General features: G+C 45.3%; 1 protein-coding gene across 2 annotated transcripts; it reads left to right on the top strand.

The window, feature by feature from the left end:
• The first annotated feature begins 290 nt into the window (after positions 1-290).
• On the top strand, positions 291-12,312 carry mlec (malectin). Of its 2 annotated transcripts, XM_072682585.1 has the most exons (6): positions 291-1,022; positions 4,189-4,367; positions 5,381-5,557; positions 5,873-5,930; positions 6,725-6,927; positions 12,098-12,312. In XM_072682585.1, exons 1-6 carry the CDS (start codon positions 821-823, stop codon positions 12,239-12,241), a joined length of 963 nt encoding a protein of 320 aa, XP_072538686.1. In that variant the 5' UTR covers positions 291-820; the 3' UTR covers positions 12,242-12,312. The 2 variants fall into 2 exon arrangements, with proteins under 2 accessions (XP_072538686.1, XP_072538687.1); XM_072682586.1 differs by lacking the exon at positions 12,098-12,312 and having other exon boundaries at positions 6,725-6,966.
• The last annotated feature ends 902 nt before the right edge of the window (positions 12,313-13,214 follow it).

The raw sequence follows: 13,214 nt of genomic DNA, 5'->3' as shown, positions 1-13,214 counted from the left end.
TGTGTGTGTGAGTGTGTGTGTGTGTGTGAGTGTGTGTGTGTGTGTGTGTGTGTGTGTGTGTGTGTGTGTGTGTGTGTGTGTGTGTGTGCGCGCGCAGATTGAGAGAGAAGTGAAAGCTGACACTGAATTCGCGTCTTTTCCGTCACTGCCTCGCTCTGATTGGTCGGCGCTCGCAACGGGAAGCGTTGGCTCCTCCAATAGTCGCGCACACCGTTGCTCTGTGTTCACGTCCGATTGGCTGCAGCGCGTCTGCCCGTCCTGCCCCTCCCCGGCCAAGCAGGTTGGGCTGCGCTCTGTGTAAGCTGCCCGGAGTGAGAGTGAATGGAGCGCAGCGACAGCGGCGGCGGAGCAGACCCAGCAGCCCCAGCAGCCCCAGCAGACCCCTCACCCCCCGCGGCTCCCCGCAGCACAACCGCGCTGACCGGCTCTCCCGGCACCCCGCAGCCCCCGCGCCTCTGAGCTCGCGCCCCAGGGCTGAGCGTCCCGCGCAGGGTGTATCTGTGCAGCAGCTCGCGCTCCAGCGGGCTCTGATGACCGAGCAGGAGGAAGTGTGAGTCCCCGAGTTACACCGGAGCAGGCCGAGAGACAGCCGCCTGGGTGGGTGCACAGCCCCGCGACCCCGGCGGAGCCTCCTGCACGGAGCTAGCGACGGAGGGCCGGGTTTTAGACGCTGGTGTGGGACTGGCTGTCAGACAGAGCATGTGCGTGTGAGAGAGAGAGAGAGAGAGAGAGAGAGAGCTACGTAGAGTTAACCCACATCTCCTGTAAGAGAGAGAGAGAGAGAGAGTGTGTGTGTGTGAGAGAGAGAGAGAGAGTGGAAATGAGAGGGGTCACAGCTCCGTGGGCTGTCCGGATGGTAGCGGCCGTGCTGGCGCTGCTAGCCGGGCAGAGTCGCTCTGAGGCCGGGGAGGGCAGCCTGGCTGAGCAGGTGATCTGGGCGGTGAACGCTGGAGGCGAGGCGCACACGGACACTCACGGCATCCAGTTCAGGAAAGACCCGCTGGAGGGGAAGGTGGGCAAAGGTGAGTGTGCTCGAGGTGTGTGCTGGTGCTGGGGGAGAATGGCTAGCAGCTACCAGCTATCATCAGCATGCTGTCCCCATGAGGTGTGTGTGTGTGTGTGTGTGTGTGTGCTCTATTATTAGCCTGTGTGTGTGTGTGTGTGTGTGTGTGTGTGTGTGTTTGTCTGCTATTAGCAGTGTTTCTCGGTCCTGCAGATGTGGGGGGATGTTTCACAAAGCTGTGTGTGTGTGTGTGTGTGTGTGTGTTTTCCAGGTAACTTAAGCTCACGATCAAGTCTGACCAATAGCAGAAGAGCTGGACCACTGAGCTCTTCTCTGATTGGACAGCCGTTAATTTAGGCTTAAGTTATCCTGATGATCTGATGGTCAGGATTTGTGTGAAATACCCCCACAGCTTTTCAGCAGGTGGATCATTTCAGCTAAACACTGAGGACTGTGACATACGACTGTCCCGAGCTTCAGCTGAATGAGCCAGACCTCAGGCTTAACTTATCCAGCTAACCGAGACCCCCCCCCCCGTACGAACCCGTCTGCTTTTAGACAGGCTGGACTTTAAGCTTAAGTTATCCAGCTAATTGAGAAATTGTGAATTCTGTGAAGTAATACCTCCCAAGATTTCTCAGATACGCTAAACACGAAGTGTCAGATAGCTCTGCTCCTATTGGACAGGGGGCACTTTGGGCTTAGGTCAGCAGGCCAGCTGATAAATCCTGCATTTTGTGAAGGATGGGATAATTAAGGTAAAATGAATGAATATGACTTAAACAACTCCTCTCATTAGACAGACTAGACTGAAGTTTAAGTTATCTAGCTAACTGATAAGTCCTGCATTCACTTACATTTTCCAATAAGTAAGATCATATTAATATTATTATTATAATTATTATAAAATTGAGCTAAAAGTGGGGATCGTCTAAAGTGAAGCTCATCTTCTGTTATTCAGGCTTAACATTGGGTTTAGGTTATCTAGCTAACACAGCAACCCTTGTGCTCCTATTGGACAGGCCTGAGTTGTGGTTTATATTATCTGGCTAATTGGGGAAATCCTGCTTATAAAAGCTGGACGACCTAAAACCAAAACCTGGAGCTGAACCAACAGGACGGTCTTTCTTTAACGGTTGTGCTGTGGAGTTGGAGCAGGGGAGTGATGGACTGTGTATGGTGGTGCTGGTGCTGGTGGATCAGGAGGTTTGGTTGCTGGGGCAGACTGTAAGATCTCCACACAGCCAGCAGCTGTACCATCTTTAAAAGGATCAAGAGCTGCATCATGTATGATCACAATATTATTATATTATCTTATATAATCACATCACAATGTTTGCAGGGCTGGATAGACTTTAATTTAGTGAATTTGTGAAGCTTACTGCTCTCGCGCCCGGCCGTACAGTCCATACTGAACACTGAATTCACTGTTTCAGTGATTCGTTCACCAAAAACATTGCTTTTACAGTAATTACAGAATAACTGCCTATATATCTTAGCTTTAGCCATTCATGCTGAATTTATAAGACTATAGACTACTTCTGGAATAAGGCATCCAATCAGAACAGAACTCATTTACATATAGTAGAATTATTATATTGTTCTTAGAGGTAAAGCGAGGTTGGAAACTTAAATATAATAGATATTTTTATATATATATAGATAGATAGATAGATATTTATATATCTAATAATAAAATAATAAAAACTTCCACTATAGACAGTATATCACGTTATTCCGTCAACAACAAAAGGCTGTAGTAATACCATATTTAAAAAAACTGGCTGTGTGAGGCCTTAAAGGGCCGGCGGTTGTGATTGGCGCGAGAGGCTGGTAGAAGGCAGTGTGGAGCAAATGTAGGCCGCTGTCATTTGTCAGGAAGTAACTTCAGGTTTGATGACTCTCACTTCCTAGGCTCCATGCTTCGACACACACACACACACACACACACACACACAAATGGGAACTCCACTGAATTTTAAAAAATTCTGCATAATTAAATTTTTAAGAAATGAAACCGAGCTTCACTGTAGAGAACCTGACCCACTCTGATCTCTCTACAGTGGAGGTGAATAGAAGCAGGTGTCTGTCGCCATGACTACAATAACACAGATACAGCCCATAATTTATCTCCTATCCAAACCCACCAGTGCAGCTACACGAGTCTTCTGAGTTTTATATGGAGGATGATGATGATGATGATGATGATGAAGGTAAAATAGTGAATAGAGAATCTGAACTAATGCAGTTCTCTTTAGGGACTACTTTCTGTAGCCGCACTACACCCTGCAGCATGTATCCCTCCACCATTTTAATGATCTGATTCTAAAAGCAGGTTCTAGAGCCGAACTCTTCTCAGAACTCTGGTAGAACCGTGTCTCAGGCAGCGTCTTCATCACCATTAGGTGAAGAACTTTCTGTGAGGAGCTTGTAGCGCAGGGGTGGAGCTCTGAATTCCTGCACAGCGTGGTGATTGTCCTGCTCCAGCACACCTGATCCAGCTCATCTGTTAATGATCACATTTCGGTGGTGTGATGGGGCAGGGAAATCACCTCACTTGGCTGGACCTTGGCCCTAGGTTCCTCAGCCCTGTTTTAGGGGCTGTAACATCTCCAGATGTCTGCTTCTCCCTTTCGCCACCACTGTGAACAGTTCTGACCGTGTGTTTGATTATGCTGAGAATTTGAAACATTTGGTTGATTTGCCTTTTAATGCACTGCTGATTACCATGGTTACCAAGTTATTATTTTCTAGATTTAATACAATTAATATTGACAAAAGTATTGGGACACCGGCTCATTCTCTGTCGCTTCAGAAATCAAGGATATTAAAAAAGAGCTGATCCTGCCTGTCTCTACTGTCCTCAGAAGAGGAGCATTGCTGTGAGGATTTGATTGTATTCAGTGAAGAGCGTTAGTGAAGTCAGGATGTTGGATTATTGATCACCACCCCACCTCATCATCACCAACTCATCATAAAATCGGGTTTTCAGTGTGTGTGTGTGTGTGTGTGTGTGTGTGTGTGTGTGTGTGTGTGTGTGTGTGTGTGTGTGTGTGTGGACGCAGGGGGTGAGGGAGCTGTGTACACACTGTATCACACTCCGGTTCCAGCGCGGGTCCTTTAACGCCAGTCCTGCTGTCACTCACACGCTCAGTAACACCCCTGTTTTGTTTTTGGCGGTTCAGCATCAGACTACGGCGTGCGTCTGCCGATCCTGCGCTCCAGCCCCGAGGATCAGATCCTGTACCAGACGGAGCGCTACAACGAGGACACGTTTGGGTACGAGTTGCCGATCCGAGAGGAGGGAGAGTACGTCCTGGTGCTGAAGTTCGCTGAGGTTTACTTCGCCCAGTCCCAGCAGAAGGTGAGACCCTGAATTTGACCCCTTAAAGCCTGAACCGTTACATAATTGGTAGTAAACTGTTTGTTTATAAAAAAAAAAAAGTTAAATAACACGTTTATATATGACTTTTATTTGTCCCTGAGTTGCTTTTAAGATTTTACTTAAACAACTTAGAAATCAGAAATAAACGTTTTATAATTACGCTCTGAACTGAAAGGAGAATGCATTCAGCTACTTTAAGCTGCATCCATTGCTGACACAAATGCACACACAGCTTGTCTAGTCCCTGTAGAGAAGTACTGCCAATAGAATAGGACTCTCTGACCCTATTGGCTCCATGCTGCCTAATACCAGGCGTGGGCTAGAGGGGTATAATAAAGCCCCCCAGCATTGAGGAGCTGTGGAGCAGTGGAGGAACTGTGTTCTCTGAAATGATGGTGGAGGAGCTCCATCCAGTACTTTTGGGATGAGTTGGGGATGATGAGGTGTGGTGGTGATTATTAAACCATCCTATTAAAGCATCCTGACCTCACTAACGCTCTTGTCACTGAATGCAATCAAATCCTCACAGCAATGCTCCTCCTCCAGAATCTAGTAGAAGGTCTTCTTCTCTGGACAGTAGAGACGGTTACTCCAACAGAAGCAGCATCAGCTCTTTAATACCCCTGATTTCAGAAGAACAGTGGATGAGCAGGTGTCCCAATACTTATGGTGTATGACATGAGCCGCTTTAGATAACAATAGGTTAACGTTGGTCACAAACGCTGAGCTTAGATCGTCGTCAAGCTTCTTCTCCGAATTGTTCAGTTTTTAAAATCTTTAACGGCTGGAGTTGTGATGTAGCCTCGCTGCCCCAGGTCTGTAAAGACTCCTCACGGGTCGGTGCTGATGAGGGCTTTGCTCCATCAGAGCAGCAACAAGGAATGAAGGTGTTTGTCTCTCTCTCTCTCTCTATTACAGTGTTTTTATGACTGACTCTCTCTCGCCCTCTCTTTCTCACTCTCTGGTTATCTCTCTCTCTCTCTTGCCCTCAGGTGTTTGACGTCCGTGTGAACAGTCACGTCGTGGTGAAGGATTTGGATATTTTTGACCGTGTTGGTCACAGCACAGCTCACGATGAGATTGTGCCGTTCTCCATAAAGAGGGGGAAGCTGAGCATTCTGGGAGAAGTGTCCACTTTCAATGGAAAACTGACCATTGAGTTTATAAAGGTGAGACACATCATCATCATCATATTCTTTTACATTATTTCTAAATAATAATGTGCGTTTTGGCCTCTGCTAATGGTTCAGAAAGAAAATAAAATTGTATTCTTTTTGCTACATAAACACACACAGACACACACACACACACACATATATATATATATATATATCAGCCTGTTCAGCTTTACACAAATAGAGGTCTTGTGTGTGCGGGTGTGTGTGTGCGGGTGTGTGTGTGCGGGTGTATTTGCATTTTCCTGTTCCGGTATGTATTGATTTGTCAGATATGACGCCTAACCTCTTCCTCTTGTATCCACATAGGGTTACTATGACAACCCCAAGGTGTGTGCGCTGTATGTAATGAAAGGCAAACCAGAAGGTGAGCGGGGTCACTCCATCATCATCATCATCATCATCATCATTATTATCATTATTAAACTGCAGTTCTCTAAAGGTTGTCTCTGAAGTAGTCCCTCTGTAGCCTCGGGGAAAGCTCAGCTCAGATTAGGAATGATTCCTCAGATCCTCGTTTAACCCTTTCCTGCAGCCGTCAGAATTACAATCAGCTGATTGTTTCGTTATTTGCAAAGTTGAAGGTTCGGATCCCACGGGCGGGAGTGTACGTCTGAAAGGGTTAAATCTCAATAAAACGACCTTCACCACCTTATTTAAAAAAAAATTAATTTTTAAAAACTTTACAGTGCACATGCAGGCGGAGCCTAATAATATTGACCTGTTAATCTGTCTGATGGTGTTTTGTTTATTTATTAGATTAAATATGGGTTGGTCTGATCACACCTCACCTACACACAAGCGTTCTCTGCCATTTTCTCTGCGTTTAGTTTATGTAATTTAATATTATTATTATTATTATTATTAGGGGTCCAAGCAAATAGTGTTTTTTTAACCTTAATATTATATTGATTATTTTATATAAGCAACTCGAGCAAACCGTCAGTTGTACAGATATGAAACCGAGGTCAGTACATGGCTACTACCATCATGTGGGTGCTTTAACAGTTTTTGCAGTGTTGGGCCTTCTTGAAGATTGATGCCTGCTGCTATATTCATTATGATGTCTTTGACTTTTTGACATCGTAGTTATATAATCTCACGTCAGATGATGCAGTATAAACAAACATACTTTTCTGTCGTTTCCGTTTTCTTTCTCAGACGTGCCGAAGCTGCAGCCGCACCCAGGGCTGGAGAAACGAGAGGAGGACGAGGAAGAGGAGGAGGTGGAGGTCGGAGAAGATGGGGTAAAGAAGAGCGCCTCCGCCAGTCCGAAGAACCCCGTCCGTTCGGGCCCGCGAACGCCGAACCCATACGCCGCCGATAACAGCAGCCTGATGTTCCCCATCCTGGTGGCGTTCGGGGTATTCATCCCAACACTGTTCTGCCTCTGCCGCCTGTGAGGGGCGAGCGAGGGGGGACGGACAGCAGGCTGTGGAGGGGTGGGCAGGGTTGGGGGTTGTGGGGCAACATGGAGGGACATGGACATGAAAACAAGACAGACATAGATAATGAGAGAGAGACAGACAGAGAGAGAGACACACGAGGAGAGAAAACGGCGTGGTGGGCAGGATTCACATATTCCTCTCGTTTAGCCGGAGAGCAGCGGGTTAAACAGCAAGGGTTACAGGAACAGATTAGACCAGCATGCTAACAGCGCTAACGGTGCTAATGCCGCTAATGTTACATAACAACACAACGTTATTAAAATGTTCTGTTATTACATGATGAAAGTGAAAGGAACATAATAACCAGACTATTTTAAGAAACGAAGAGCAGATCCCGTGATATGCGTTTACGGTTGCCATGACTACGGCATTCACGCTCACGCTCTTGTGCCACTAGCTTTGAAAGGGAACGACGGCGTCCTACACGTAAATTAGCTACCTGTGCTAATAGTGTGTCTCACGCTAACGGTGAATGGACCCGTGTAGCCGCCAGCTGGCGTTTCGCTAACTGCTGGCTGCTGGGTTTTATTTGTTATATAGGCCACGTTAGCGGTTAGCATGCTCGGTCGAGCGGTTCCTTAAAGTGAGCTGGTTTATTTATTTGTGTGTTTGTGTTTGTGCACATGGTTTAATACTTGTTTTATCTTTTTTTTTTTTAAATGACGCTCTAACACTCTCTCTCACACACACACACACACACACACACGCTTGCGCACAGCCGAGACAGGACTGACCACTTTGCAAAACAGGTCTGTCCGGTCTGACAGGAAATGACGGGGCAAAACTCGGAGCGCTGCCTGTGATTGGCTGCCCTGATCTTATTGTTGTTTTGACAAGCAAACCCCAGATATTAAGGACATCAGTTCACTGCTATCAGCACAGCTGGACGGGTTAGGAAGGGAATGTGGGTGGGGTCATTATTCCTTTTTTTTTTGTTTGTTTGTTTTTTTTGTTTTTTATTAGCTAACGTTGCTCTTCCTTACTTATATCCATTCAGTTAGCTCAGTTAGCTCAGTTAGCTGGCTTGGAAGTGTAACTATGTTGTAACCAGACGAAAGTATTTTTGAAGACTTGATGATTCTGATTTCTCAGTGGTTTTTAATGAGATGCACTGATACACGTTTTCCTTTCTTCAGTCAGAATACGATCATTAGAAAACTGTACACAGTCCATCCTAGACCGGATCGTTTCTGCGGTTTAAGACCATGAGTGTATTACCATTTAGGCCACTTTAGCATTTAGCACAACCAAATGTGCCCTATAAATAAAAACACACAATAATAATAAAATAACGTTAGCCTTTAGGTCCTACAGTTCACTGAGCATCATCAGGACTTTTGGCAGCTCAATATTCTTCATTTCATCGTCATTTTTATAAGGTTTATTTCCTCTGGTTTGGTTTACTGGTGAACAACAGCAGGCTTTGGTGATGTCCCTGCTGAGTAACACCATGCGGTCATTAGAAAGGAGGGCGTTTGGTCATAGTGCCTGCGTAATCAATGCTATTAGCTGTGGGCTAATTAGCATTACAAGCAGCTGATCGCTAATTGTAAGATGAAAGTGAACACAGCGCTGATCAGGACGCCTATTATTTAGCCGTCTGTGTTCTTTTCTCTCTTATTTTCTTTGATCTTTGTCTGTTTTGTTTTGTTTTTTTCCTCCCCTGACCCGCAGAGTCACCGCCACTGCCTTTCTCCTCCTGACGCGACTCGCCCACCCGGCCTGTTTTTTTTACGGCATCACCAAAGATATTTTAGTTTGGGTAGTTTTAGTTGGTGTTGGGTTTTTTTAACGTCAGTGACGCCCCTCAGTGGACGTCTCAGAGCGGTGCTGTGATGAAGACATGCCCCGTCGTTACAGCTAGCGTGTTTATGGACTTTTCCAGCTAACGCTCACCGCTTGTGAACCGAGTGTGAATAATCACGCTGTCTCGGTGTTGAGGCAAACTTTGGCATGTTTTTTTCCTTTATCCTCTTTTACAAGAACATTTTAAACATTAAAAAATATATCTACTTGCACATGAATTCAGTAGATAACCCGAGACATATTCAGTGTCTGGTTGCTTCTTTAGGCTAACATGGCTAACAAATAACAGAGGCGTTCAGTAGCAATAGTTAAATTAGCATCAGTTAGCGGCCTCAGTTCACTCTTCAACATATGCTATGCTAATATTCAAAATATGGACAAAAGTATTGGGACACCTGCTCATTCTTTATTTCTTATAAAAGAGAGAAGACGACTTTCTACTAGATTTTGTAGGAGGAGCATTGCTGTGAGGATTTGATTGCATTCAGCAACAAGAGCCACCCCACCTCATCATCAACTCCCCAACTCATCCCGTCAAAAAGTACTGGATGGAGCTCCTCCACCATCATTCCAGAGAACACAGCTCCTCCACTGCTCCACAGCTCCTCAATGCTGGGGGGCTTTATACCCCTCTAGCCCACGCCTGGCATTATTAGGCAGCATGGAGCCAATAGGGTCATGATGTTGATCTGCTCCAGAGAGTCCTATTCTATTGGCAGTACTTCTTCTCTACAGGGACTAGACAAGCTGTGTGTGTGCATTTGCACATCTGTGTCAGCAATGGGTGCAGCTTAAAGTAGCTGAATGTGTTCAGATTAGAAGGGGTGTCCACAAACATTTGGACTATTTGAAATAACGAATTCCTCCACACGGTTTGAGGAGGGTTAGCACTGGCTAATTGCTCATGCAAGCTTCCGTTATTGTTAGCTCCGTTAGCCTCATAGCTGAGCTGATCAGATATGCTTGGGACGAGAGAGGAAATGTGTGAATGAGATGTTTTGCTGAACTATCTGTTATTTTTCTCCATTTCTGCCATGATGGCATATATATATTTCATTTATCTCTCTCTCTCTGTCTCTCTCTCTCTGTCTCTCTCTCTCTCTCTCTGTCTCTCTCTCTCTGTCTCTCTCTCTCTCTCTCTGTCTCTGTCTCTCTCTCTCTCTCTCTCTCTGTCTCTCTCTCTCTGTCTCTCTCTCTCTCTCTGTCTCTCCACCACCACCAACGCATCTCTATTAGCAGCGTCTCTCATTGCTAACATGTAGCCACACAGCTAGCTCCTCTACTCCATGTGTTATTCATGTGCTGTTAGCACTCTTTCTGCTGACCCATTAGCTCTGTTTGCTATCGGTACACGCATTTCTAGCCGGATCGTGTTCGTGTTCGTGGCCAAACCTTCTCATGACCCTGATTGTATTATTCCGCTTGGCTGTGTTGTTTTTAGCTCTGAAATATGAAATCTCTGAAATTGCAGACGGCCGTGAGCGCTGGTGAGCTCAAGGAATGGTGGAGTGATCAGTCTATAAGGGCTAGTTCAGCCAAAAATCAAGATTGCACCGTCCCTCCCTCACCATAGCGCACATATGGCCGGCTGTGTTTGCTGCGTCACTAGTTTTCCACTGCGAGGCTAATGTAGCTAACGCTTACCTGTAAATCCCTCTTCTCTATAACATGGACACAAACGCTGCTGCTAGCTAGCTACGCCGATTTGGTCCAGGTCTGTTCAGGACGATCAAAACCTGAACATTCAGAGGTTGCGGGGACATTTGTCTTCTCTCCATGATGACAAATGCCTCAAAACTGCTCATTTTATTTGAGACCCAAGCTAATTTGCTGGTTGCCTGATAAAGTTAGCCTGTGCTTCCAGCACGGGACAGGCCACAGCACTGCAGCGTCTACAGACCATAATAGAAGAGTAAATTAACCGCTAGTCTAGATTAGCATCGCTAAAACAGTGGTGGTGATGACTGAACACCTCCGGACAGGTTAAGCAGAGCGCGTGGGGTTCAGACGTGCCGTTAGCACCAGGCTAACTGCTGCGAGGCTCACAGGCTTCTATTGGTGATTAGCTATATTAGCCTCGTAGCTCCAGTGTAAGACAAGATGGCAGAACATGCCTGGGTGGGTTGTGAGAAAAGGGGGAAACTCGTGCTCGTTTGATTTGTTGCCAAAACATCTCCTTAAACCGTCCTCCACCACGCGAGGTTCTGCTTCGTCCTGGGTCGAGAGGCTAGCGTCAATTCATGCCTTCGTTTTGGCCTTGATTATGAGTCGATGCTACAAGATCAGAAAGTGATCATGAAAGAAGCACCTTTTGTCATTTATTTGCGAACATTTTAATGATAATCGGCGCCAAAGTCATGTGTTTTTCTTTCTGTACACTGTGTGTGTGTGTGTGTGTGTGTGTGTGTGTGTGTGTGTGTGTGTGTGTGTGTATATAAGGTACTTTGGTTCACACGAGATGTCGTTCCATATGGTTATTTTTGTCTTTTGAATATTTGGAATAATATTGTTGCTGTTATTATTCTGTTGTCGTTATGGTTGTTCTTGTTGCTGTTGTTTCTGGGGGTTTTGGGTATTGTTGTTTTTCTTAATGGCTCTGAGGAGTGGCCTTGCTGCTGGGTGTGCTGATGTCGGGGTTTGATTGACCGTTGATTGGATTGAGAGTCGGGCTTCCACACACTGACTGACGGCCAGAAAGAAATAATGAGGCTAGTTACGGGACCGGAGTTAATTCTTTTAATTTTAATTTTTAATTTTTTTTTTTCTTTTGGAAATATTTTCTAATTTAAGCAAATGGAAATGAATTGATATTGAGGTTGTTTTTGATTTTTAAACATTGTGTGTTTGGGTGGGTTTCGAAAGTAGTCGCTCTTTCCTCAGGATCTTTGATTTATTTACTTTTTACGATGGTTTTATTGGTGAATTATTTTGCACTGCCTGCTGTTTTTCGTTAAAGCATTGCTTTTCCCTCCTTTTTTCATCTGTTGTCTTTTTAATTTGATCCCTTGTTGCCTTGATTTTGAATTACATCCAAATGTGCTTTATCATTGTTGGCTGAAATGCTGTTTTTCTTCTGATTAATTTTTTGTTTTGCTGTTTCTGATCATTTTGCATGCCTGTTTTTCTGTTATCCCTTGTTTTGTCTCCCGAACAGCTGAAACTGCGCACCGTTATATCTTTCTTACCAAATACACACACATCCTCCAACACAGCCAAAGACTGCCTTCATACTGGTACACACGTACGTTCATGCATGTCATTTCTATCCTGTGCTGCACAGATGTCGGGGTGTACAGAGCTAAAGGTGATGGAGACTTTTGAACACTCCTCTGCTGGACCCCCTGTCCCTCTCCTCCCCCCCTCTCCCTGTATACAGCTGATGAATTTGGGAACTGGTGAAGGGGTACACTCTGCAGTCCTTTAGGGAAATGAATCTGAAGCAGGAGCTGCAAACTCATGCTGTTTCTTTTTAATAAATGTGCTATTTTATCTAAACTGCCTTTCATGTTCAATCATTTTAGTGCCTTTATTACACATTCAAAGGGGCCATCTCTGACCATCACTGGACATTGGTCATAACAGTAAAAAAGAAAGGGTGTAAACACTAAAGAAAGAAACACTCTGAGCTTGTTAAACTTTAACCGCACATTAAAACGACAATAAATACAGTGGGATTACATTTGTAGTACAAATTAAAGAGGAAGTACAACCAGTTTTTAAATACTATGTATAACTCGTGTGTGTGAACTGAGCTCAGTCAGAGTCGGGGGTCCGGTGTGAATCTGAGCTTCACTGTAGAGAACCTGACCCACTCTGATCTCTCTACAGTGGAGGTGAATGGAAGCAGGCGTCAGTCGCCATGACTACAACAACACAGATACAGCCCATAATTTATCTCCTATCCAAACCCACCAGTGCAGCTACACGAGTCTTCTGAGTCTTATATGGGATGATGATGATGATGATGATGAAGGTAAAATAGTGAATAGAGAATCTGAACTAATGCAGTTTTCTTTAGGGACTACTTTCTGTAGCTGCACTACACCCTGCAGCATGTATCCCTCCACCATTTTAATGATCTGGTTCTAAAAGCAGGTTCTAGAGCCGAACTCTTCTCAGAACTCTGGTAGAACCGTGTCTCAGGCATCAGGCAGCGTCTTCATCACCATTAGGTGAAGAACTTTCTGTGAGGAGCTTTTAGTAGAGCTTCAGACGTCTGCTTCCCTTCACCTCCACTGTAGAACCACAGCTCTGACTGGGGGAGCTTATCTAGAACCTCCACTGTAGAACTTCAGCTTTGACTGGGGGAGCTTATCTAGAACCTCCACTGTAGAACCACAGCTCTGACTGGGGAGGTTATCTAGAACCTTCACTGTAGAACTCCAGCTCTGACTGGG

Source organism: Salminus brasiliensis, chromosome 6 (assembly GCF_030463535.1).
Source record: "Salminus brasiliensis chromosome 6, fSalBra1.hap2, whole genome shotgun sequence".
NCBI lineage: Eukaryota > Metazoa > Chordata > Actinopteri > Characiformes > Bryconidae > Salminus > Salminus brasiliensis.
This window is presented reverse-complemented; position numbering and strand designations above follow the sequence as displayed.

What these genes read in the sequence shown, in the direction of transcription:
- mlec (XM_072682585.1), top strand. Translation starts at nt 821, where the DNA reads ATGAGAGGGGTCACAGCTCCGTGGGCTGTCCGGATGGTAGCGGCCGTG. An exon ending in TCGCCCAGTCCCAGCAGAAG is followed by an intron (nt 4,368 to 5,380) that starts GTGAGACCCTGA and finishes TCTTGCCCTCAG; the next exon opens with GTGTTTGACGTCCGTGTGAA. An exon ending in TGACCATTGAGTTTATAAAG is followed by an intron (nt 5,558 to 5,872) that starts GTGAGACACATC and finishes GTATCCACATAG; the next exon opens with GGTTACTATGACAACCCCAA.